This window comes from Malaclemys terrapin, chromosome 4 (genome assembly GCF_027887155.1).
Source record: "Malaclemys terrapin pileata isolate rMalTer1 chromosome 4, rMalTer1.hap1, whole genome shotgun sequence".
Classification (NCBI taxonomy): domain Eukaryota; kingdom Metazoa; phylum Chordata; order Testudines; family Emydidae; genus Malaclemys; species Malaclemys terrapin.
The window spans coordinates 125064224-125087373 of NC_071508.1; the positions used below are offsets into that span (position 1 = coordinate 125064224).

The window sequence follows — 23150 nt, forward strand, 5'->3', positions numbered from 1 at the left end:
ACCTGGCCATACAATATGCTGCCTTGGCTATTCTGAGGACCACATTTGCATGTTTCTTGCACCAGATCATCCTTTGACCTATCATGTCAAAGAAGGAGAAACATCATTAGCTATAGCTCCCATGCTGGAGCCAGATGTCCCTCTCTGTAAGCAGGTGGACATGGCAAGGGAGAGACCCCAACAATCTCCTTCCACACCAAAGGAATCAAATTGGCACCAGACAATCTCAGACATTTAGGAACTTTTGACCCTCATTGCAGAGACCCTAGACATAGATACATTGGTTATCCAGAAAAAAACAACACTCTGTGATATCCTGAGCTCACCAGTCCCAGCGAGGATTGCTCTCTCCATTAGTGAGGGTATACTCAAACTAGAGAAGAGACTTTGGCAGACCCTGGCCCCTTTCCCTCCTTCATCAAAGAGGGTAGAAAATAGGTACCAAGTATTATAGAAGGGCTACAAATATTTATAAGCCCATCCTAATCCAGGTCACTGATGATATCAGAAGTACAAGAAAAATCGAAAACCACTAAGGACGCACCAAAAGAAAGAGATCCTTAGAAGCTGGATCTCTTTGGGCATTAGGCATATTCCTCTGCCTCAGTACAGTTCAATATAATGAACTGTCAGGCTCTGTTCATGATATATAATTTTCTTTCCTAGGAGGGAGTGACTACCTTCTTAACCAAACTGTGACAGGACAGTAGGGAAGAATTGAAAAATGTTAAAAAGGAAGGCCAGATGGAAGCAAAAACAATTCTGCAAGTTCCTCATGGATGCACGGAGACAGGCCTCCTGGGTACAAGCATCCGGCATCCCTAAGGTTAGGAAAATGGTTTAACTTAAGAGTCCTGTACACACATTTCCTTACCTAGGCTTAACCTCTCTATCTCCATGACACCACTGATTTCCTGAGAAAACTACAATGCATTGGTGATCTCCTAGAAAACACCATCCTAGCCACCATGGATGTGGAGGCTCTCTACACAAACATCCCACACACAGATGGAATACAAGCTGTCAGGAACAGTATCCGTGATGATGATACAGCACAAGTTGTTGCTGAGCTCTGTGACTTTATCCTCACGCACAATTATTTCAAATTTGGTGACAATATATACCTCCAGACCAATGGCACCGCCATGGGCACCCGCATGGCCCTACAATATGCCAACATCTTTATGGCTGACCTGGAACAACGCTTCCTCAGCTCTCGTCTATTCACGCCCCTTCTCTACCTACGCTACATTGATGACATCTTCATCATCTGGACCCATGGGAAGGAGACTCTAGAAGAATTCCACCACGATTTCAACAGCTTCCATCCCACCATCAACCTCAGCCTGGACCAATCTACACGGGAGGTCCACTTCCTAGACACCACATTCACGTTAACACCACCCTATACCGAAAACCCACCCACTGCTATGCTTACCTTCATGCCTCCAGCTTCCACCCCGAACACACCACACGATCCATCGTCTACAGCCAAGCGCTGAAGTACAACCGCATCTGCTCCAACACCTCAGACAGAGACCAACACCTACAAGATCTTCACCAAGCATTCTCAAAACTACAATATCCACACAAGAAAATAAGGAAACAAATCAACAGAGCCAGACGTGTACCCAGAAGCCTCCTGCTACAAGACAAGCCCAAGAAATAAACCAACAGAACTCCACTGGCCATCACCTACAGTCCTCAGCTTAAACCTCTCCAACGCATCATCAGTGATCTACAACCCATCCTGGACAATGATTCCTCACTTTCACAGACCTTGGGAGGCAGGCCAGTCCTCGCCCACAGACAACCCGCCAACCTTAAGCATATTCGCACCAGCAACCACACACTGCACCATAACAACTCTAACTCAGGAACCAATCCATGCAACAAACCTCGATGCCAACTCTGCCCACATATATCTACACCAGCAACACCATCACAGGACCTAACCAGATCAGCTGCAACATCACCGGTTCATTCACCTGCACGTCCACCAATGTTATATATGCCATCATGTGCCAGCAATGCCCCTCTGCTATGTACATTGGCCAAACTGGAGAGTCACTACACAAAAGGATAAATGGACACAAGTCAGATATCAGGAATAGCAATATACAAAAATCTGTAGGAGAACACTTCAACCTCCCTGGCCACACAATAGCAGATGTAAAGGTAGCCAACTTGCAGCAAAAAAACTTCAGGACCAGACTCCAAAGAGAAACTGCTGAGCTTCAGTTCATTTGCAAATTTGACATCATCAGATCAGGATTAAACGAAGACTGTGAATGGCTTGCTAACTACAAAAGCAGTTTCTCCTCCCTTGGTGTTAACACCTCAGCTGCTAGCAGAGGACCTCACCCTCCCTGATTGAACTAACCTCATTATCTCCAGACTGATTCTTGCCTGCGTATTTATACCTGCCTCTGGAAATTTCCATTACACGCGTCTGACGAAGTGGGTATTCACCCACAAAGCTTATGCTCCAATACATCTGTTAGTCTTAAAGGTGCCACAGGACTCTCTGTTGCTTCTCTCTATCTGTAGTTCAGGTATGTCCAGCATATTCCCATCTCTGGGTTAGGAGAGCCAATCCGCTTGCTGCAGTCACTGTGTCTCTCATTCAGTTCAGGTGTCTAACTCAGTCTGCCGATAACCCACTCACCCCTCTGCCTCCCTCTTGAGGCCCGCACCTTTAAGGTTTAGGATCTCCTTTTATACTAGGTTTTGGTCTGGGAAGAGTAAACCATTCTAGCCTGGATGGAGTCAGCTAGATACCTGCTTCCCAATTGATGGCCCAGCCGTTGCTATCTTATCTCCTTTGAAGCTGTTTACCCCAGGTGTCCTGTCTTTACTACTGTTTCATTTCTTGTTCATTTCATTTCTCCCTTTAACTGTCCCCTTCTATTTAACTCCATAGCAAGTAACTCATAACAAACATACAGGGGCATGCACCATATTCATAAAAAAATACAGATATTTCCCAGTTTGTCACGTTCTTTCCCCTTTCCCATCCATCTTCAGGGACTCTTCTCATGAGGCCCTACAAACAAAAGTGGCCTTTGTTGCTTCATCTCGGAGTTATAAAAGAGGTACCATAGGAGTTCAAGGGAGAGGCTCCTATTTCTGGTATTTCTTTATTCCAGAGAAGAAAGAGGGTCTTCATCCTATCCAGAACCTAAGGAGACTGAACAAATATATATGCTGTGTGGGAGGAGAGGGGCATTAGGAATATCTTGCCTTTCATCTCCCTCAGGAGTACCAGATACTTTTTTTTTTTCAAATGCTTACAGCCTGTACTTGCCTGTAGAAAAGTGATTCCCATAAAATAAAACCGCAATGATAATTAACTACCACACTTCCATTGCAATAAGAGGATCAAAGTCTCTATTTTGTTTCTAGATTTTATTTTTTTTCTCTCTCCCCTGCTTCCTCTCCATTACTCAAAGTACATTCTAAAGCTTGCACTGATGTAACAGTGAGAAAAAATGAGACCATTGACTAGATTCAGTCCAGGGTCTGTGCTGACAGAAAGTCTGATTAAGACTGGGGGGATTGCAGTGGCACAAATACTTGCAATCTTCTGTCTGTCAGGGACCATGCAACAAATCAGTACACTCTAAAAGTAGGCAGTGCTTGCCCGGCAGGCAGGATGTGTCCAGAGTGGCTGATGGACATGCTGAGTCAGCACCATTGTCTCGGCAGCCTCTGCTAATGGCACTCCTACAGAGTGTCTGATGAAAATGAAATCTGACCTTGACTGGTGGACAGGGGTGCTGGAACAATTTTTATAGTGGGAGTGCTGAGAGCCATTAAATCAACTGTAAACCCTGTATTTAATGGAAATCACTTCAAGGTAGAGGGTGCTGCAGCACCCCCCGCACTGTTAGTTCCAGCACCTATGCTGGTGGAATTCTGTCTGGGATGAAGGAGCCAGGTTGGTCCAGGGATGCACCATTTATGTCTGTAGTAATAAAATGAGCATAGCAATTTTTGACATATCTTATTCTCATGTATGGCAGATACACTAAGTAAATTATTGAAGCAATACCCAGTCTTGTTCTGTGTTTTATAAAACATGATATAGATACACAGCACTGTATACTCTGGCATTGATTTTAAGTGTTGAGGATCAGCAGCGCCTGTTGACATCACTTAGATCTGTAGGTGCTTGGTACCGTGAAAATCTTTTTCTTCTGATTACAGAATTAATGTAGGTGTTTTGTATGGCTCTTTAGCATGTGTTTGTGACGGGTTTCCCCCTGTGGTGCAACCTGTAACTGGGGTACTGAGCCCTCTGTCTCACCAGCCTGGCTTCCTCTAACTCCGTGATGCTGTGACAAGCTACAATCCCCTCCAGGACTTGTATTCACACAGACACTCACACAGGCAGGGAAACACCCAGCTGCAGCTACATTGGCCATTCGCTGCATGAAACAACAATAGAGAGACTGCAGCCAATTCTTCACAGCTCCCCAGCCTAGGACCCCAGAGCTGTACTGTCTTGCCCTGGTCAAAAGCCTGACCAGTATAAATTTATTACCCAGTCTGCCCCTTCCTCGATGTGAAGAGGACAATGCTCCAGCCCCTGTTCCTGAGCAGATTCCCTACGCACTTCAAGCAAACCACACTGTTTTAGGTATAATATAAAACAGATTTATTAACTACAGAAAGATAGATTTTAAGTGATTTATAAGTAATAGCAAACAGATCAAAGTAGATAACCATAAGAAATAAATCAAAAAACAATCTGAGTTCTCTAAATTGGACAGGATTTGAATCAAGCAGTGTCTCACCCTGTTAGACAGTACAAACAGTCCACCAAGCTTCCGTACACAGGCAGGCTTCCTTCTTTCCTGCCTGGGACCCTGCTCCCTCAGTTCAGTCTCTGTTCCTTAGGTGTTTCCAGATGTTGTGTTGTATGGGCAGTGAGGCCTAGGTCATGTCAGTTCTCCTTTTTATAGCTTCTTCCATCTTGCTGGAAAGATCTTTTGCTGTGATCTGAGTCAAACAGTTCCCATTGTGTAGTGCTATCTCTGAGAGATTTCCATTGTTCACAGTTCCTGGGGTAATCCTTGTGAGTGTTTGTATTCTTCTCCATGGGCCATCAATGTTGATTGGCATTTTATGGTTGTACCTGAAAGGCTGCTTGTGGGTGTTCCCAACCTCACATGTTTCAGTGGCACATACATAGCGAAACTTCATATACAATGATAGCACATACAACTTAACAGGATATTAATGTTCAACAAATAAAGACTTTTAAAATGATACCTCACAAGGCATACTTTGTACAGAACATGTGATAATTATATCACCAATGAAGAATATGGGGTACAGAGTGTCTCTTTGAGGCACAGAGTGTGACAGTGTTCATGTTTCAGCTTTTCAGGAAAAGACTTGTTGAAAAGAATATTGAAATGATATTTTAAATGCAGTATTCTTTCTCACAATGCATGGGTATGTGATCCTGTATCTTTAGGAAAGTAGAGCCAGATTCTCTGTTAAGTTCCTTTGGCTCAGTGTGGGGGCCCAGTTATGCATCCATCATTCTCTTCCCAGCTTTGCCTCAGCAGAAGCTGGAGAGGCTTGAATTGCACGTATTCTAGCCAGCAACAATTGGCGTTGTCTCCATGGGAGCATCTTGGTTAATTGAAGTGCACTGTTTTCAGCCATGTTCCCTATACTGAAGATTGCTGGGTTAAGGAAAGCAATAGGAGCCAGCTACACTGGCTCTACAGTTCAAGATAATCTCCACTGCTTTTTCACCATCAGAGAGGTACAGAAGATCAAAGTGGGCAGAAACCTGGCCCATAGAGAGTATGCAAAAGTATCCTAATATGTCTGTGTGATGCAGCAGTTGTTATAATCACTGTTAATTATTTACCAGTTAGTACTGTACATAGTGATATTCTTTTTTTTTCTTCAGAGCTGTTCAATTGTTTATCTTCATTAGCAGCCCCGTATTTTGCACAACAGCTCCCACTCCCACTCCTGTTTTTCTGACTTTACTGCATCTTCCTGGTACATAAGAGAGGAGCAAATATTTACTTAACAAGGAGTTGATGACGAATTATCAAAATAATCAACATATAAACCATATGGAAAGCTACATAATGAAAAGCAGATAGTTTGGGGAGAATACCAATGAATGCAATTGGATTGTTTAACAGATAGCATTTGTTGGAATGGGTTACCTAAGGAGATGGTGGAATCTCCATCCTTAGAGGTTTTCAAGGCCCAGCTTGACAAAGCTCTGGCTGGGATGATTTAGTTGGTGTTCTGCTTTGAGCAGGGGATTGGACTAGATGACCTCCGGAGGTCTCTTCCAACCCTAATCTTCTATGATTCTATGATTTGTACCATTGGATACAGTAGTAGATTTATTTTCAAACTGTTGAGACTATCAATTTCACACTTCAAACAGAAGTTTTTTACTTACTATTGCTGCAACAGCTGTTTTGGCTGTTGGAAAGGGGTTAAAGAGTGGTCAGAGGTTATGCACAGCCTTGCAGATAAATAGGTCGGAGCTCAATAGGTTGAAAAGCTTCATTTCTAGCTGACCTTGAGATCCAAGGTAGCAGAACTTGCCCTGTCTCACCTTGACAAGCTCTCCCTTTATCCTCTTGCTCACCATATATCTTCTCCCTCTATCTCTTGGCTACTAGGTGTGTTGGTGGAAGAGAAGATGGGTGTGCTTCTTCACTTCCCCACACACTGCAGGTCAGAGCCTGTGCTTGGAGAGCTTTTGTTGTCCCATCCTGTACAAATGAGGGTCCTTCCCTAGAAAAGGGGAGGTGACCCATAGAGGCCTCACAAGCTTCTACATTAAAATAAATAGATTTCACTCATACTCTTACTTAATTAAAATATGAGTGTCAGCTAAACAAGAATCCCAGCTGCACTTTAAAGGACCTTGACATTTTTATCATGAAAGGGACATGTGCTCTTCTTCAAGAGATTGAGCATGAACAACTAACTTTACACATTTGTTTTGTTTTTCAGATGACAGAAGTCAAACTGTTCTCCCTTTAGTGAAATCATTCTGTGAAAAATCCTTCAAAGTGGATGAATCGATTCTTGTTTCTTTGTCTTTCCATTTAGGGAAACTATGTAATGGACTATATGGTATGATTTAATGATTCTTATAAATTCAGAGTGACTCAATGTATTGTGAGGTATACAGATTAGAAAATGTCCAGATAGCCAACATTTATCAAGTGGAATGATAATTCAGAGTAATTCAGAAATAACTCTGAAACCATCTGTAACATAAAGATTGGATTATCTTTTTTCTTTTTAATATTTTCTCTACTTTCATTGTTTGGTTTTGATGCCTAGTTTTGTTGCAGATTTCATCTTGAAGTGAGTGTGTTAGTTGTGGTTAAACTATAAACCTTTGAAAATAGGGCATGATATTAGTAATAAGGTGCTAGATGCTGTGCTATGTCTCCTCAAACACAGTACAAGGGGTTAGCCCAGGAAGAAATGGGAGCAAAGGAGGCTTTATGCCACTTTTGCACCACTTGGATTCCTGGCTGCTCTCGGGGCTGAATCTGCAGCTCAGAATCCTCAAAGCAGTGAGCTGTACAGATGCTCCCCTTGCACCACCAGCATGTGTCCTGCACTGAGGCCTATGAGGCTACGGCAGTGTAGGGCCACTTAGGTTAGCTCTAAACTGGTCCTGTATCATGGGATTTCTCCTCTAACTTTATGATCCCTATACACCTATAAACTGGAAATCCAGCCCATTGATCCTTTAAGTGTAAGGTGAAATTCACTGTACTACAGGTGGCCCAGATAAACCCCTCTATGCTACTTAAACCTTTAAGGTCCCAAAGGCTTAATTTGTGCAGAGGGCTTTGCCTGAGCTCAGTGAGAATGGTGGTGGTGTTCAAGGATTTGGAGGCAAGAAGGGGAATAAATGTGACCCTACCACTTTTAAAATATATTCACAGTCCTCCCAAATGAAACCCTTAATATTCTAAAAATTATATATTTCTAAAATACAGAAGTGAAGATTCCTTCTTCTATGGGTAGGTTTAATTTTTCTGTAATCACTATTTCTCCCTACCACTTGCAATAAGGAAATGGTTCCTATTGGAGTCATTATATGAGAATGAATAGGGGAAATGGTTTATTTGATTGCTCTGGAAATAAACTCAAGTTGTTGGATATTGTTAGCTTTTTCCCTGATATTCTGTAGCAAAAAACTTAAGTATTAGTGTTGTATTTTTAAAGGAATTTTTACTCCAGAGCAACACTTGAGATTTTTGGAATTTTACAAGAAACTTTGCACACTGGGCTTACAGCAGGAAAATGGACACAATGATAATCAGATACAACTTCAAACCTTAGAGCAAGAAAAGAAGTATATATCAGTAAGGAAGAACTGTGCTTACAACTTTCCAGTAAGTTAACTACTATTTTATAAAACTTACATTGTGCACATTAGCCACAAAACAGGAATAGATGTAAGATGTAAAATCTGTTACCATATAGTATATTGTGAGCCAAATCTGAACTCCTGTGCAAAGCAAAATTAAATTGACTTAGTGCAGGGATTCTCCAAGAAGGCTTTGAGTAAAGCTAAGTTCTTGTCACAGATATTTTTAGTAAAAGTCATGGACAGGTCATGGGCAATAAGCAAAATTTCATGGAAGTCCATGACCTGTGCCGGACTTTCATTAAAAATATCCCTGACAAAAGAGAGAGAGAGATGAGTTCAGCACCCATCGCTTCTAGGTGTTGGGGTCCCCTGCCACTGCAGTGAATGGGAGCTCTGGGGTCCCCCCACACGGCAGCTAAGCAGCTCTGGGGGGCCCCTGCTGCTTGCAGAGGCAGGAAGCTCTGGGGGGATCCCTGCCACCTGCGGTGAGTGGGAGCTCTGGGGTCCCCTGTCGCCTATGGGAGCTGAGCTGCTATGGGATCTCCTCACCCCCCACTGCGGCTGGGAGTTCCGAGGGGTCCCCACTGCCCACTGTGGCTGGGAGCTGCAGGGTCCGCCCACTGCAGCCAGGAGCTGCAGGGTCCTGTCACCAGAGGGGCCTGGGAGCTACAGGGGGTGGGGGGAGCAGGAGGCTGGCTGGGAGCTCCAGCCCTGGGGCTGAAAATATCACAGGGGTCAATGGAAGTCACAGATTCCGTGACTTATCTTCATCCCCAAATCACAGAAAACCAGTGGTGAGTTTTGACCAAGACATTCCTGTCATCAAAGATCTCTCACATATACTGTTCCCTCAAAGCTTCTTGTACAATGGCATTGAAAGAACAGCTGTTATGTAAGCTCTTCATAGCTGGGACCTTCCCACCCATTCTGCACAACTGGCTTTCCAAGGGGCACAGGATTTAGCTCTGAGTGAGCTAGATATGTGTCTAACTCATGTATCCTCATGTATTTGCTAAATAAAAGGTCTTTTCACATATATAGAAATGAGGCTTTTATGCTTAAAACTATTGTTTCTATTAATCTGCCTTCTAGTTTGAATGTTTACAGGTATCCTTTATATTTAAAGGAACATTTCTTTGTAGTCAACCTTATCCGCCACATTTTTTTAAGTTGGCTTAAAATATGCACAAAGTACATAATTAGATATCTACTGGTTTACTTGAGCAAATGCATGTTTTGTGCATACACAATGGTAGCCAAAATTTCAGAGATTGGCTTTGTTGCTGGCTAAACATGTAATTTATTTATGTGTTTTTAAAAGCTCCAATTGAAGGTTTTAGTTGTTTAGAGAATAATTTAAAATATGTAAAACTAAAGGATCCATATTCACAATACCAAGACTTTTTCCTGCCCTCCTGGAACTGACCCAATCTCTCAGAATATAGATTGCCCGTTAGTTAACTCATCATGAAATAATAGGTTCCTGTGCAAACTATCCTGTATTTCTCAATCTGTCTCTTCAGAAGAAGCCTTGCAGCAGGTCCAGAAGTTAGTTGATCCAAATTGTATCAGACCATGGGGGTAGGAGAGAGTTCCAGAGTTGAGGACCAGTCACAGAAAATGTCCTATCAGCAGCTCCCCCATTTTTAAATCAGTGTGTATTAGCTCAAATGTCCTGCTGATTGCAGCAGCAGTGGTATCACACAGAGGAAGAGGTGGTCCGTCCAGTAGCTGGAATCCCAAACATTTTGGCCCTATATGTGTACATTTGGATTAAAGACTCCATCTTATTTGTCCACAGGCCATGATTGTTTTTGTGGATCCGAAAAACTTCCATTTGGAACTATACTCTACATTTTTCTGTCTTTGTCATGACCCTGAAGTGCCAGTCAGATACACTATGGCTATTGGCTTATATGAAGTAAGTCCAGAAAGTTTTTTTGTTAGTACTTCAGATTTTTTTTTGGCTTTTTAATATTGTATGTGGTTTTGATACTTGTCTGCTTAAATTGACATTTGTTGTATTTTAACTACGGAGTGCCTCAGTGAGAAAACTTTGGAAAATTTGCTAAAATTCTTCAATTTATTGAAAGTCTTCTGATATATAATTATAATCCACTACACACCTTTTAAATATGTTTTAAGGGACTGGAAATTTAACTAGAAGGAGGTTGTCATTGATTTTGGTGAGGGAAGTTTTGGTGTGGTGGATTAGGAGGACAGCAGATAGGAAAGACTCCAGGACAGGAAATTTAAAGTAGTGTAAATAAACAGTATGATCCAAAATTTTGGAGATAAAGGGCCAGAGGACAGGAATTGGGAGAAATAAGTGGGATTAAGGGAAAGAATTCTTCTCCTCCCCCTCTCCCCCCCACACACATCCCAAACCAGTGGGGAGAGAGTAGATTTTAAAAAAAGCGAGAAGGATGGTATGTGAGGGAGACATGAGTGAGAGAAAGTGAGAAAAGAATATGCTGCATTTGATCTGATTCTGCAATCCTCTAGGACTGTAGGATTTGGGGCTTCGTTGACAGTGTGTGGAAGACATTGTAAGCACCAGGTCTAAGCAAAACATTGACTGAATTTTAATATTAACAGTTAGAAAGTTATAGAAATGTAACAAGTATGTATATTATAATTAACTGCTTGGTTTTGTATAAGCTGCACTGTACTGTTTTATTAAATATATTAGATGGCGTGGTTTTGTAGGTATTAATGATTTTTAAATGGAATGAATTGCACAAATGAATGTAAAATCCCCTTCCTCAATTTAATAATAATCCATACTCTTCAGATGGTGACTTTCATCCAAGGATTGCAGAGCTTTACTGTAAGTCTCAGAACAACCCAGGGCTCACTCTTACTGTCCCCAATTTATAAACAACGGAGAATGAGGCTGAGAGATTAAACAGGTTGTTGAAGGTGTTACGGTGAATTTCTAGTAGAGTTAGAAATAAGACCAGTGTGTCTTGACTCCCTGCTTTAACCTCTACACAACATTGCCGTCGAAGGAGATAATTGAAGCTAGTAGTCGAAATTGTATAAGTAGCATATAATTCTGCAAAATCCTGTACTTCATGTGTCTACCCCCAGACACCTTTAAAATGATATTTGAATAAATAAAAGAAGATTATTTTAGCCCTGTAAAAAGGACTCATGAGATTACACTTGAAATGCTGTGCACAGTTAGGGTATGTTAATGTGTTATTATCATGTCATCAGTGTAATTAGTCAGCCAAATGTGTCACAGATATCAGTAATTTATGATGCTCATCTCTAGTTGGATATATTTCTGATTTAATATACTCTGTAGCCATTTCCTAAAATAAATTATATCCTTCCTCTTAGCTGGAGGTAAACAGATTGTTAGCATGAGCTAAGTGAAACAAAGAAAATGATTAAAGAGTATCAAGTATTATCTCCAAAGGAAGCTATGATTTACCCCACATGGCTGAGAAGTCCAATTTCTTGGCACTTTTCTCTTATTTGTTGCCATATGTTGTTATTGATTGTTTTAACATTGACATCAGGCTTACTGCAGAACTTTAAATGTGACTTGTGCATGCTAATCAAAAGTGCCAGCAGCCTTGGAGTTTATGAAGTGAAAACCTCAAATAGCAAAGATTAGGGAGGCTTAAGGCCCATAGCTGATGCCAAACCAACCTTTATTTCTTCAATTCAGCTGTCTGACTCTGTTACCTCTGTTACTGGAGCATGCAGCAGGCTGTTTTAAAAGCCCGGAATGTTTCTCTAAGTATTTGCAGGCCACCTTTTTAAAAACAAAAACAAAAAAAAACCTTTGGAATATAAACATTAGAAAAGGAAGCTCTTGTTAACCCAGTCTCAATGGCATGTTTAATAGTTATGCAACAGCCTGGTGTTCATTTTGCATGCTGTTATAAAAGCAATGTTATATGCTAATGGCAGGAAAGTACATAACCTCAACAATTTTAAAGTGCAATTTGTGGATGTTAGATATTTGTTCAGCATCCCTACTTTCATATTTCTAGTCAAACCGTATTGAAAAGTAAATGCAGCTATTTTAACTGTTGTATTTCCATGAAACTAAAGTGTGTTGTTGTTTGTTTGTCTTACTGTCATTTTTTAGGTTGCTAAGCTTTTAGATTCGGGTGTGTATGTAATACATAAAGAACTGGTAACACTACTACAGGATGATTCATTGGAGGTAATATATTATTTGCTCTTTTTTATTTGTTGGTTACATTAATAATGCTTACCAACAATACAATAAACCAATATAATGAATGTTTGAAGTGAAAAGCTTTACTTCTGGTTCACATTTTCTATAAAGATTCAAGGAGTCATTTTAGACACAGATTTATCTTGGTGCCTTTGAAGGTGATGACTGTTGGAAAATAAAAGGGGAAAAAATAGGGGGATATTTCAAGTCAATAACCCTCCCCTGTTTTTAACATATTTAAAATTTGGTTGAACATGGTATAATTTATCAGAGGTGGCAGAAGCTCTCTTTGAATGGATACATACATTCAGGTACATACAGAAATCTAAGCATACTAAGCATAGAGAATGGGGAGAATCAAGGAGCAGGAGGAAGTCAGAGTGTCAGAGGAAGTCCAGGTGGGTACTCTGTATAGGGAGGGGAGCGAAGTTGGGGTTTCAGGATAGATGCTCTGCATGGAGTGTGGGGAATAGTTAGACCATCAAGGAAGGAGTGGGAATGGGAATGGGGTGAGTGTGCTCCCTGGGGAGTGAGAAGAGCAGCTGGCTCCGGGCTGGGAAGTGGGGGCCCAGTGGCTTGCACCAGAGATGGCTGATCCCAGCCTAATCACCTGGTTTCCTACCTGCGCCCCAGACCAATCCTTGGCACTGCAGCAGCCGCTCGAGCCCCTCCGGGTCTCGCTCTTGCCTCTGCCCTCTGCACTCCTGGAGCCCTGCCTGGCTTGAGCTCACAAAACAACTTGCTTAAGAAGGATATGCAGGGTCAGAAACATAGATAAACAATAATATTTCTGTTGCAGGGGCGCTAGCCCCCCCAACCCAGATTCCACTGCCCCTGTAACTTATCTAGATTGATTAATTAATAAAATTACATGTAAATCGAATAATTTTCAGGATACATAGATTATGGAGAGGTTTCAAGTTTTTGGGTTATTTTTCTTTCTCTGACTGAACAGGAGGTATGATAGTGTTGTGATTAAGGGACAGGACTTATAGAAAGGAGACCTAGATTTTTGTCCAGGGTCTGGCACAGACTTTCTGTGTAACCTTGGGCTACTTACCTAAATTTCATGTGCCTCAGTTTTGCTATGTGTAAAATACTTAATCATCTTGCAAAGATGATGTGAGATTTTTGGTTCTCCATTGAAATGGCCAAATGATTAAATAAGAAAAAAGCAATTCAGCCCCAATGCAGTAAAAAACTGAAGGAATTTCAACTCTCATCTTTAGCATGTGACTACTCCTTTTGAATTCAGTGGAATTATTCCAATATCTGGACCACTTTGTTTTGTATAGGGCCATTGGTCAAGATATTGAAAAATGAATATGGATTTTGGGTGCTCAGCTTGAGACACCTTAAAAGGGCCTGATTTTCATAAAGCAGGTTCTCAGCACTTCTGAAAATTAGGCCCCTTTAAGATGTCTCAAGTTGGGCACTCAAAAATTGAGGATCTAAAACCATCAGTCATCAATTTAGGAGTTGTCCCTACAGTGTGTTTAACAGTGTTATTTCTAGTCTAGTTTTAAATGCCCCAAGCTTTCAATGGCATGTTATTCTGCATTTCCAGTGTATTATATTTTACTCTATCTAAAGTGCAGTTTTGCTAAAGCTGGATAAAAAAAGAGTTTTAAGTTTTGTCTGGCAAAAATTGTCCAAAATATATTTATTTGCTTTCATATCTGATAAAGTTCTTACTAAACTGTCTTACGAAACTGCTGAGGTACATAGACAGATAGTTACATTTTAATATTTTATATTGTGAATACTTTGGTTTAAAAGATCTGACTGTATTATGGGTATGATCTTAGTAACATCATCAGAACAAATAATGGGACCTGATTCTCCTTTCATTTATATTGGTGTAAAAGAGTAGTAACACCACTGAAGTCAGGAGGGACTTACCAGTGTCAAACTTGTGCAAGAGAAGAATCAGGCCAAGTAAATTTACAAATATGATTAATCCAACATTTTTTTAAATAGGTATTAGATGCACTGATAAGTCACCTTCCTGAAATTCTTGAACTTATGACTACTGGAGGAGAAAACAGTGGATCAGAAAGCAAGGTAAGCAACCTGTGTTTTGTAGTTTAGTTTTAAACATGAAGGAGGTTAGTACTGAAGTTGTTCCACATATGTAATGCTCATTGAAATCACCGAGAGTCTGTTTTCAGAAGGACTATGGGACCGGATCCTGACTCTTATAAAACTGCAAACTGACATTTGTATTTGTTTGTTTATTTATATACATATCAAGAGGGAGAGATAATTGTATAGATGTAAGGCCCTTCTGTACAATGCAAAAATTTTCAGTTTACACATACCTTCTTTCTGAATAAATAACCACAAAGTTTCCAAAAGGGATCAAATTTTCAAACATAGTTGCTAAGTTGCATCTAAGTTGTGTAATTGCATCTTTGTGGTTTCATAGTCAAAGTACTGTAGTTGTATATGTCTAATAGTGATTTGTATGCACATCTGGGTAACTTTATGTAGAACTGCCCTTTCAGACTGTTAATCCTTTTAGGAGGAATGATGGCCTTGTGATTAGGGTACTGAACAAGTACTTGGGAGACCTGGGTTCTACTCCCAGCTCTGCCACGTACTCCCTCTGTGATCATGGGCAAATGCCTCAGTTTTCCCATCTGTAAAATGGGGATGATACTACCCTACCTCACGGGCATGCTGTGAGTACAAATTTATTAATGTAGTTTGTCCATTGCTGGGGGGCCATATAAAAACATGACTGGATAAATGGATTTTGCATATGCAAAAACACAGGCTATCATCTTAAAATAGAAACAAATCAGTCTTGTAGATTTCTAAATTAACATAATTTTTAGGCTTCAATTAATACTGTGTCATAACAAATTGAGATTTTAAATTTTTAATGCTTTTATTTTATATTTTTAGTTATTGACTGTCCCTGACTTGATTCCAGCACTAACGACTGCGGAACAGAGAGCAGCAACTTCTTTAAAATGGAGAACTCATGAGAAGTTACTACAAAAATATGCATGCCTGCCTCATATCATATCAAGTGATCAGATTTATTATCGTTTTTTGCACAGAATGTTGACAATCATTATGACAAATGTGAGCCCCAAGCTCTCTCTATCTCTCTTCTATTGTTTTCATATTTGTTTCTGATGCTTTAGAATGACTAATGCAATATAAATAATACCTTTATGTACTATTTATTTTATTTAAACTTAGTATTTATTATATTATCTTCTATAGAACAAAGTTAGGTTGTTGACTGGTTTTATCACATAAGACTAAGAAAATGCTCAAAGAACAAAAACACACCTTAATTAACATTTCATGAAATTGTCATGTATTCTTTTCTGGATTTCCCTTCCAATGCCATTGCTGATTCTCAATAAGCTTTTGTGTAAATCAAAATTTTCTCGTCTGAAAAATGAATCTTTTGCTTGATCCCTTAGCTTACTTTATATTACACTCTTTCTTATGTGACATTTAATTCCATGGAGTAAATTGTGCTTTAGAAAGACTGGATTGGGGCTTTGTTAAATTAAATTCAAGGAGGAAGGGTACTATAAAAGAGCAGCAGTTGTTGTTATTTTTGGTAGCACTAGTAGTGTGCTAAGTGATTTCCAAAAACAGTAGAAAGTGCAGTCCCTATACCAAGGAGCTTAAACACACACACACAAAAAAAAGGACGAAGAGAGTAGAGAAAGTGGGTAAACTATATAAAAAAAGGTCAAAGTTGATGGGCCCAATTCACCATTGCATTACTCCAGTTTTAGATCAGTGATGTGCCAGTGATTTCTGTGGAGTAATGCAATGGTAAATCAGGCCTCATATTGCTTACTAGCAATAATAGGAGACAAAATGTGCATGACATTTATACTAAAACTAATATGTTTTAAAAAGCAAAGGATGTGGGAGCTCTTTATTATTTTCGCACACTGGGACATATGAATAAAATATGAATGGTAAACTTTTTGCAGTGCCATGACCTACTTCAATGTGAATATTTGGTAACTATATAAAAAGCTGACCAATAAACAGGTTGTCGGAAAATGGAAAATGAATGCCAGAAAAGCAAAACATTTTTAGTTTTCACCCAACAACCAAAATATTTAAATTTGGTATGCTACTGTGCTGCTTCATGAAAGCTGTAGTTCAGTTGCTTCATGCTCCCAGTCTCCTCTCCTGTCCAGGCTCTTTGGTCGGACTACATATCCTATTATGCACCATTGTCTTCCCTCTGGGTGAGAGGAGGCAGTACATTATAGGAGTCCCACAGCCATGATGTATCATGGGATATGAAGTCCGGCTTGGGAACTCAGCCCCAAAAGGAGAATGAGGACATGAGGCAACTGAACTACACCTCCCATGAGGTATTGCAGTAGCAAATCCGAATCCAGATATTTTGGGTTTTGGCTGAAAATGTTTTGGTTTTAAGAATTTTTTTTAACAAAAAAAAAAAAATCAATTTTTTCTGCAGAAAGCTGTCGCTTTTCATGACTCTTTTTTGTGTGTCTTAAAGTTAAGCATGTGCCCTAAGTGCTTTACTTGAATAAGGATAGAATTAAGCACATGCTTAAGTGCTTTGTTGGATCATGGAGAAGGCTACGTTTATGTCACAGAGGTCATGGAAGTCACGGAATCCCTGACTTCCAGAGATCTCCATGACATTCTCTGCTTCAGTCCCAGGGGCTGCTGCACGCTGGAGCTGGCAACCAGTGGGGTCTTGACAGGGTTCCAGTGACAGGCCGACAGTGGCACTAGGTGACTGGGGGGTGGCCTGCAAGGTTCCAGTACAGGTGACAGACTCCTGAGGGGGCCCTCTTCAGGGTTCCAGTAACAGGTGACAGCCTTGTGTGGGGAGTGGGGGATGCCTCGGGCAAGTGGCTGAAGGTATCCCATTTTCTCTTTGGGAAATATGGTCACCCTGCAGCTCCTAGCTGCCCTGGGCAGAGGGCCCCACACCCTGTAGCTTCCAGCTGCTGCAAGTGGAGGGGATCCCCACAGCTCCCAGCTATCACTGTGGCAGGGGAAACAATAGAGCTGCAGCAGCAAAAGTCACAGACAGGTCACGGCTTCCGTGAATTTTGGTTTATTGCCCGTGACCAGTCTGTGACTTTTATTAAAAATAACCATGACAAAATCTTAGCCTTAATCATGGGCCAAAATTATAGGTCTGTAAATACTACACACATCAGGAGCCATGCAGAGCCACAAAAACTGAAATTAAAATGCAGTATACAGTAAGTTATGTTCTACATGCGCCTAGAACACAATACAGGTTCAATGTTAAACATTCAGACCTTTTTAAACATCTGAATTTGTTCCTAAATTTTATGGAACCAAATTTTTTCAACCAGTTGTGCCTATAAATTATTGTTTGGCTGTTATCAGCCTGGAAAGTGACAATTGTTTGAATTAAAGAAGAGGTCTAATTAGATATTAATGGAGTATTTGTAAAAATACTTTATCTGAGTAGATATTAAAAAGCATTTTAACTTGAAGTGTAATATCTGTTAATCTTAGAATGAAAAAATAATGTAGAATATATTGCAAGGGGAAAAAAAGGAAAATAGAGCCACATGCCAAAATATCACACTTTTAGAAGGAACCTGATGAGTTGTTGTCTATTTTTCTGTTGTAGTTGATAGTGTCCAGAAGTACCTATACATGCCTTTAGATGTTTTAACTATATTTCCTGTTTCTTTTAAGAATGTTCTCCCTGTCCAAAAAGCAGCTGCTCGAACTCTCTGTGTTTATTTACGCTATAATCGCAAACAAGAACAGAGGCATGAAGTCATTCAGAAATTGATTGAACGTAAGCAGTAATTTTTTCTTGATTACTTTATTAGAAGCAAATTAATTCTGGTAAACGAAAAGGAGATGGTGCTTAGGGTTGTACTCTGTAACCATATAATAATGAAGAAACAATATTCAGAAGACATACGGGACCACCAGTTTGGCCCACAGTGTCATCAGATAACACGTGTGAATATGTACCACAGCTATGCAAAGTACTCAGCAGGAAGAGTCTATGCAGGAAATCTACAATTTGCTGAAAGATCCTATAAACCACACTGCTGGAATTCAATATTTTTAGCTGAAGGTGCTGTAGAACACTAGAGGCTGCATTTTAAAGAGTGCTGAATGATAAGTTTTCTGAAAAATGAATAATGTATAGAGGATTTAAATAATTTAAAAGCAGCTAACAAGTTTGACCTACTGATCTGTACTGTAGTTCCTCAAAAATTGCATAGAAGGATGAAAAGCCCTCATTAATGATCCTTAGTGTTTACACAGCTCTAGCTTCATGCACCTGATATGTGGTGTGAAATGCACAAGTTTCTGTTCCATGAACCAGCTGTGTCACTGATGTTTCAGTGGGTTAATCAAACACAGAAGATGAAATTCTGGCCCCCCATTGAAATCAGTGGCAAAACTGCACTGTCTTCAGTGGGGACAGGATTTCAACCAGAGAATGAATTTGAGATAGGCTGACATGCTGGGATTTGTGACAAGTTTATTGGCCCCATCACAAACCTTAAAATCACTTTCAATCTCAGGATAATCTTTGAGACATGAGCTATTTCATTCTGAAAACTTTACAGATAACTTTTTTGGGATTTTATTTTCCAGAGCTGGGCCAAGGAAAAAGTTACTGGAACAGACTTCGTTTTTTAGACACCTGTGAATTCATTATGGAGCTGTTTTCCAAATCATTCTTCTGTAAATACTTCTTTCTACCTGTGCTTGAGCTTACCCATGATCCAGTAGCAAATGTGAGGTATTGTACCAATTGTATGAAATCTTATATGGAAAAAAACAACCCTATTAGTTTCATGGTGTATATTAATATAATATTAAATAGCTTCTTTAAATAAGTTGAGTAACAGGGCTAAGATTTTCTATGATCGTTTAGAAGATTATAAAACATCCAGAAGAACATGGTATGATAGGGCACAAAAGCATGGTTTTTATAAAGTTAAATCGTGCCTATTAATCTACTACAGCATGTCAACATAATAGTGGTTAGAGGAGGACCATATATCACATCACTTATTTGTACTTTTACAAAGACCTTTATAGGTCTATTAAAAAAATTAGATGCCTGATTCAAGACCCATTAAAATGAATGGGAGTCTCTCCCATTGAATTAATTGAACTTTGGATCAGCCCTCAGTTGGCACAATATGAAGGCTAAAGTACTGACTTAAATAGAAAATGTCTAGGACAGAAAAAAATAGGAATAAATTATCAATTTTCAACATAAAAGATTCACTGTGGGGTGCCTGCAGGTTCTGTGCATGGATCTTTATTGTTTAATACATTTGTTAATGATCTGGAAGCGAACTGAACAGTGCAGTAGTGAAATTTGTGTCAGTCACAAAGTTATGTAAGTTAATCAAGACGAGAAGACTGTAAGGAACCTCAGAAGGACTTAACAAAGTTAAGTCAGCAGAATGGCAGATAAAATTTATTGATGACAAATGCAACTTTTTTTTAAAAAAAAAGAGACACATTCTGTAATCCATTGGAATATAAAAATAAAACCTAAATATTAAACGTGAAATAATTTCTCTTTGAATGTTGGGAATATTATTTTTTTTACATTATGTATAAAGTTCTACATATGTGTACCTAGGGTTGTGTAAAAATTGTATTATTCTGATATTGTATATTTAAGAAATGGTGATCATGTAACAACACTAACTCATTTGAAAAAATACTAACTCCAAATGTATGTGCAAAAGAGGGCACAGTTAAGGTTGCACAAACAGCCTTATCTTTGTCATGTCCAAACTTTAGAGTATTTCACTTTGCAACCTTAATATTCTTTTAATATAGTTTTTGCATGAGAATGGTATAGTGAAGGTAGTGGATCTTCTGTTTACTCTTACCACTAATACAAGAACAAAGGGATATTCAGTGGAATTAAAATGCAACAAATTTACCACTGATAAAAAGGAAATGCATTTTACAGAATGCATCAGTAGCCATTGTCACAAGTTATCAGCATGGCCAAAAGCTTAGCAGGATTCATAAAAGTGAATATGGATATTGAGAGCATCCACAGTTGTATCAGTATGCTAAAAATAAACAGTGATTTAAAACCTCATATATCCTGGTATAAATCAGCTACTAACTGGTGGGGTTAAGTAAAAACTTCCTCTGTGGACATCTTATTCCATAATTTTCTTCTTGGGGTTTATTTTAACTTTCTCTCAAACATCTGGCACTGGCCATTCCAATCGCCCATTGACCAGATCCGATACAGCATTTTTTATATTTCTACTCTTATATTTCAGTACGTACACAGTGTTTCAGATTCCACATTTTGTAATAATATAGTATACTATTTTTGTACTGAGGGCATTATAGAAAATGCTTTCAGGGTTGTAAATATATTAGTTTTCTATATCTGAAGATCTGTTTGAAAATAAGGACATTTTGCTTCCTGTATTTATATTTATTTCTTTAATCAAACTGAATTTATATTATGAAATCAGAGAATCCTTGAAGAAAACTGAAAAATGTTAAATTTGCTGTTTTGAGAAAATGGCCTCAAATATTTAGTTTCATAGCTGACAAGGTACAGCTTTGTGTATATGATTCCATTATAATAAAACTCTTTTTTTAAAGAGTCTCTGCAGGCATTTTCTACTGTGTAAAATTGAGCGTAATTATTTTAGAAAGTTATTAACAGTTTCATGCAGTATAGTAAGCCATTATGGAGAACAGTACTGGAAAGCCTATTAAATACTTTATAGAATTTTGAATGTTCAGTGATATTGTATCAGGCAGTGACAACTTTAGCATTTCAGTGTGAGCACCTGCAAAACTGCTAGGAGTCAGAAGTGCAGCCACATTTCATTATCCCATCCAGATTTACCCTGAATTCTTTAGAGGGTCTCCTCCCCTTCAGCCTTACCTCCATCCTGTAGCCCTTTCATGTGTTCATTCATCTTCAGGTCAGGGAGAGTTTGTTTAGACTAAATCATCTAGCAGTGTCACAATATAGAGCACTTCCTCTCCTGCAGTAGCCTGGAAGACCAGAGACCAAGAGTAACATTTCGAAAAGTGTCTAAAGTCCTATTTTCAAAAGGGACTTAGGCACTTAAGAATCTAAATCTCATGGACTTTCAGTGAGACTCAGGCTCCAAGATGCCAAAGAACCAGACACTTAAGGGAGTACAGCACCTGCATGCTTTTGAGAATCCCACCAGGCACCTATCTAGACCTTTAGGTGCCTAAATACTTTTAAAAATCTGTCCCCAAGTCCCTTTTTTGAAAATAAGACTCCGGCTCTGAAGTCACTTAGGTGCCTTTGAAAATTTTACCCTGGGACTGGAAATAACTTACATTTTAAGTGTTGCTTTTCACATTCTTCAGCTTTGCCTTTCATTCTTACCTAGTCAAAGGACTTCATAAAAATCAAGTTTAGAGTTAGGCTGGAAAATAAAAGCAGATATGAAGTGGAGTCAAATTGGCTACTGCTTTTATTAAACAATGGAACCAAATATTTGCTCACTGTCTGCATTAGAAGTTAAATATGAATTCCTTTTCTTATAGAATGAAGCTTTGCTATTTGTTGCCAAAAGTGAAATCTACCCTGAAGGTTCCTACGGACAAACATTTACTTCAGCAGTTAGAGTTGTGTATAAGAAAACTTCTGTGTCAGGAAAAAGATAAAGATGTCTTGACTATTGTAAAACGAGTAAGTATTTTTCTAATCAAGGAACATTTTATGTTGCAGCTGTCACTGTAAATTAAGACTATTGATGTCCTGGCTTCAGTCTTTGCTCTTGAGGTTGGGATAGGAGGTCAAGGACTCTGTTATCCTTTTTGTCATTTTGAACAATTGGAATCAGAGAAAATGTCAGATTGAAAGATATTATATTCTGCTGAATTTAAGACAAGGAGATATTTTCTTGGTTTCTTAAAATACAGTTAACTGCTTGACACTGTGAGTCAGGCTTTCTTGTTTAGTGATTGTCTCAGCCTGCTCCAAGGGTAGCAGTATGAATACAGGTATGGGAAGAAAGGTTCACATTGGTAAAAATGAGCAAGAATCCTTGAAGTATAAATGTTTTGCTATTGTTTCTATTCTTTAGTGACAAGATGCATTTTCATAGTGCTAGATTGTACTTATTCCCAACACAGCCACTCAGGAAAGAGGTGGGAAGTAAAAATGGCCTCTTCTCCCAGTGCAGCCAGTTTAGGACTACCTGGATTGCAGTCTTTATGGATGCATGCCAGCTGTTTCCCCCTAAGAGCGTGTGGGCGGGGTATAGATTAAATATAGCTTTGCCTCCTCATATACGTCAGCCAGCAGAATGAGTATGCTACATCCCATAAAAGGCTGGGGGTCGTCACAAATTACTCTACCTCTCCCCCACTCCTAGTTTAACAGGGGAGCCCCAAGAGATATTGACAGAGTCTGCATTACTCTCGTGCCCTCACTTTAGCACAGTGTAGCTAACTTTAGATCATATATAAATGGCACAATTTAGCCCTTCCTTTGTGAATCAGAGTGGGATTTGGTGAGAAAACAGACCTCTATGAGTA

General features: G+C 39.4%; 1 protein-coding gene across 5 annotated transcripts in view; it reads left to right on the plus strand.

Moving 5' to 3' along the window:
- The window catches only part of PPP4R4 (protein phosphatase 4 regulatory subunit 4), a 109268-nt gene that overhangs the window by 67808 nt on the left and 18310 nt on the right, over nt 1-23150 (plus strand). For all 5 annotated transcript variants that reach the window (XM_054026462.1, XM_054026458.1, XM_054026460.1 and 2 more), the window contains 9 exons: nt 7009-7131; nt 8245-8414; nt 10194-10313; nt 12501-12578; nt 14574-14657; nt 15504-15686; nt 18297-18402; nt 19221-19368; nt 22155-22299. In XM_054026462.1, the coding sequence (XP_053882437.1) occupies nt 7009-7131; nt 8245-8414; nt 10194-10313; nt 12501-12578; nt 14574-14657; nt 15504-15686; nt 18297-18402; nt 19221-19368; nt 22155-22299 (1157 nt within the window). The remainder of the gene's footprint in view (nt 1-7008; nt 7132-8244; nt 8415-10193; nt 10314-12500; nt 12579-14573; nt 14658-15503; nt 15687-18296; nt 18403-19220; nt 19369-22154; nt 22300-23150) is intronic.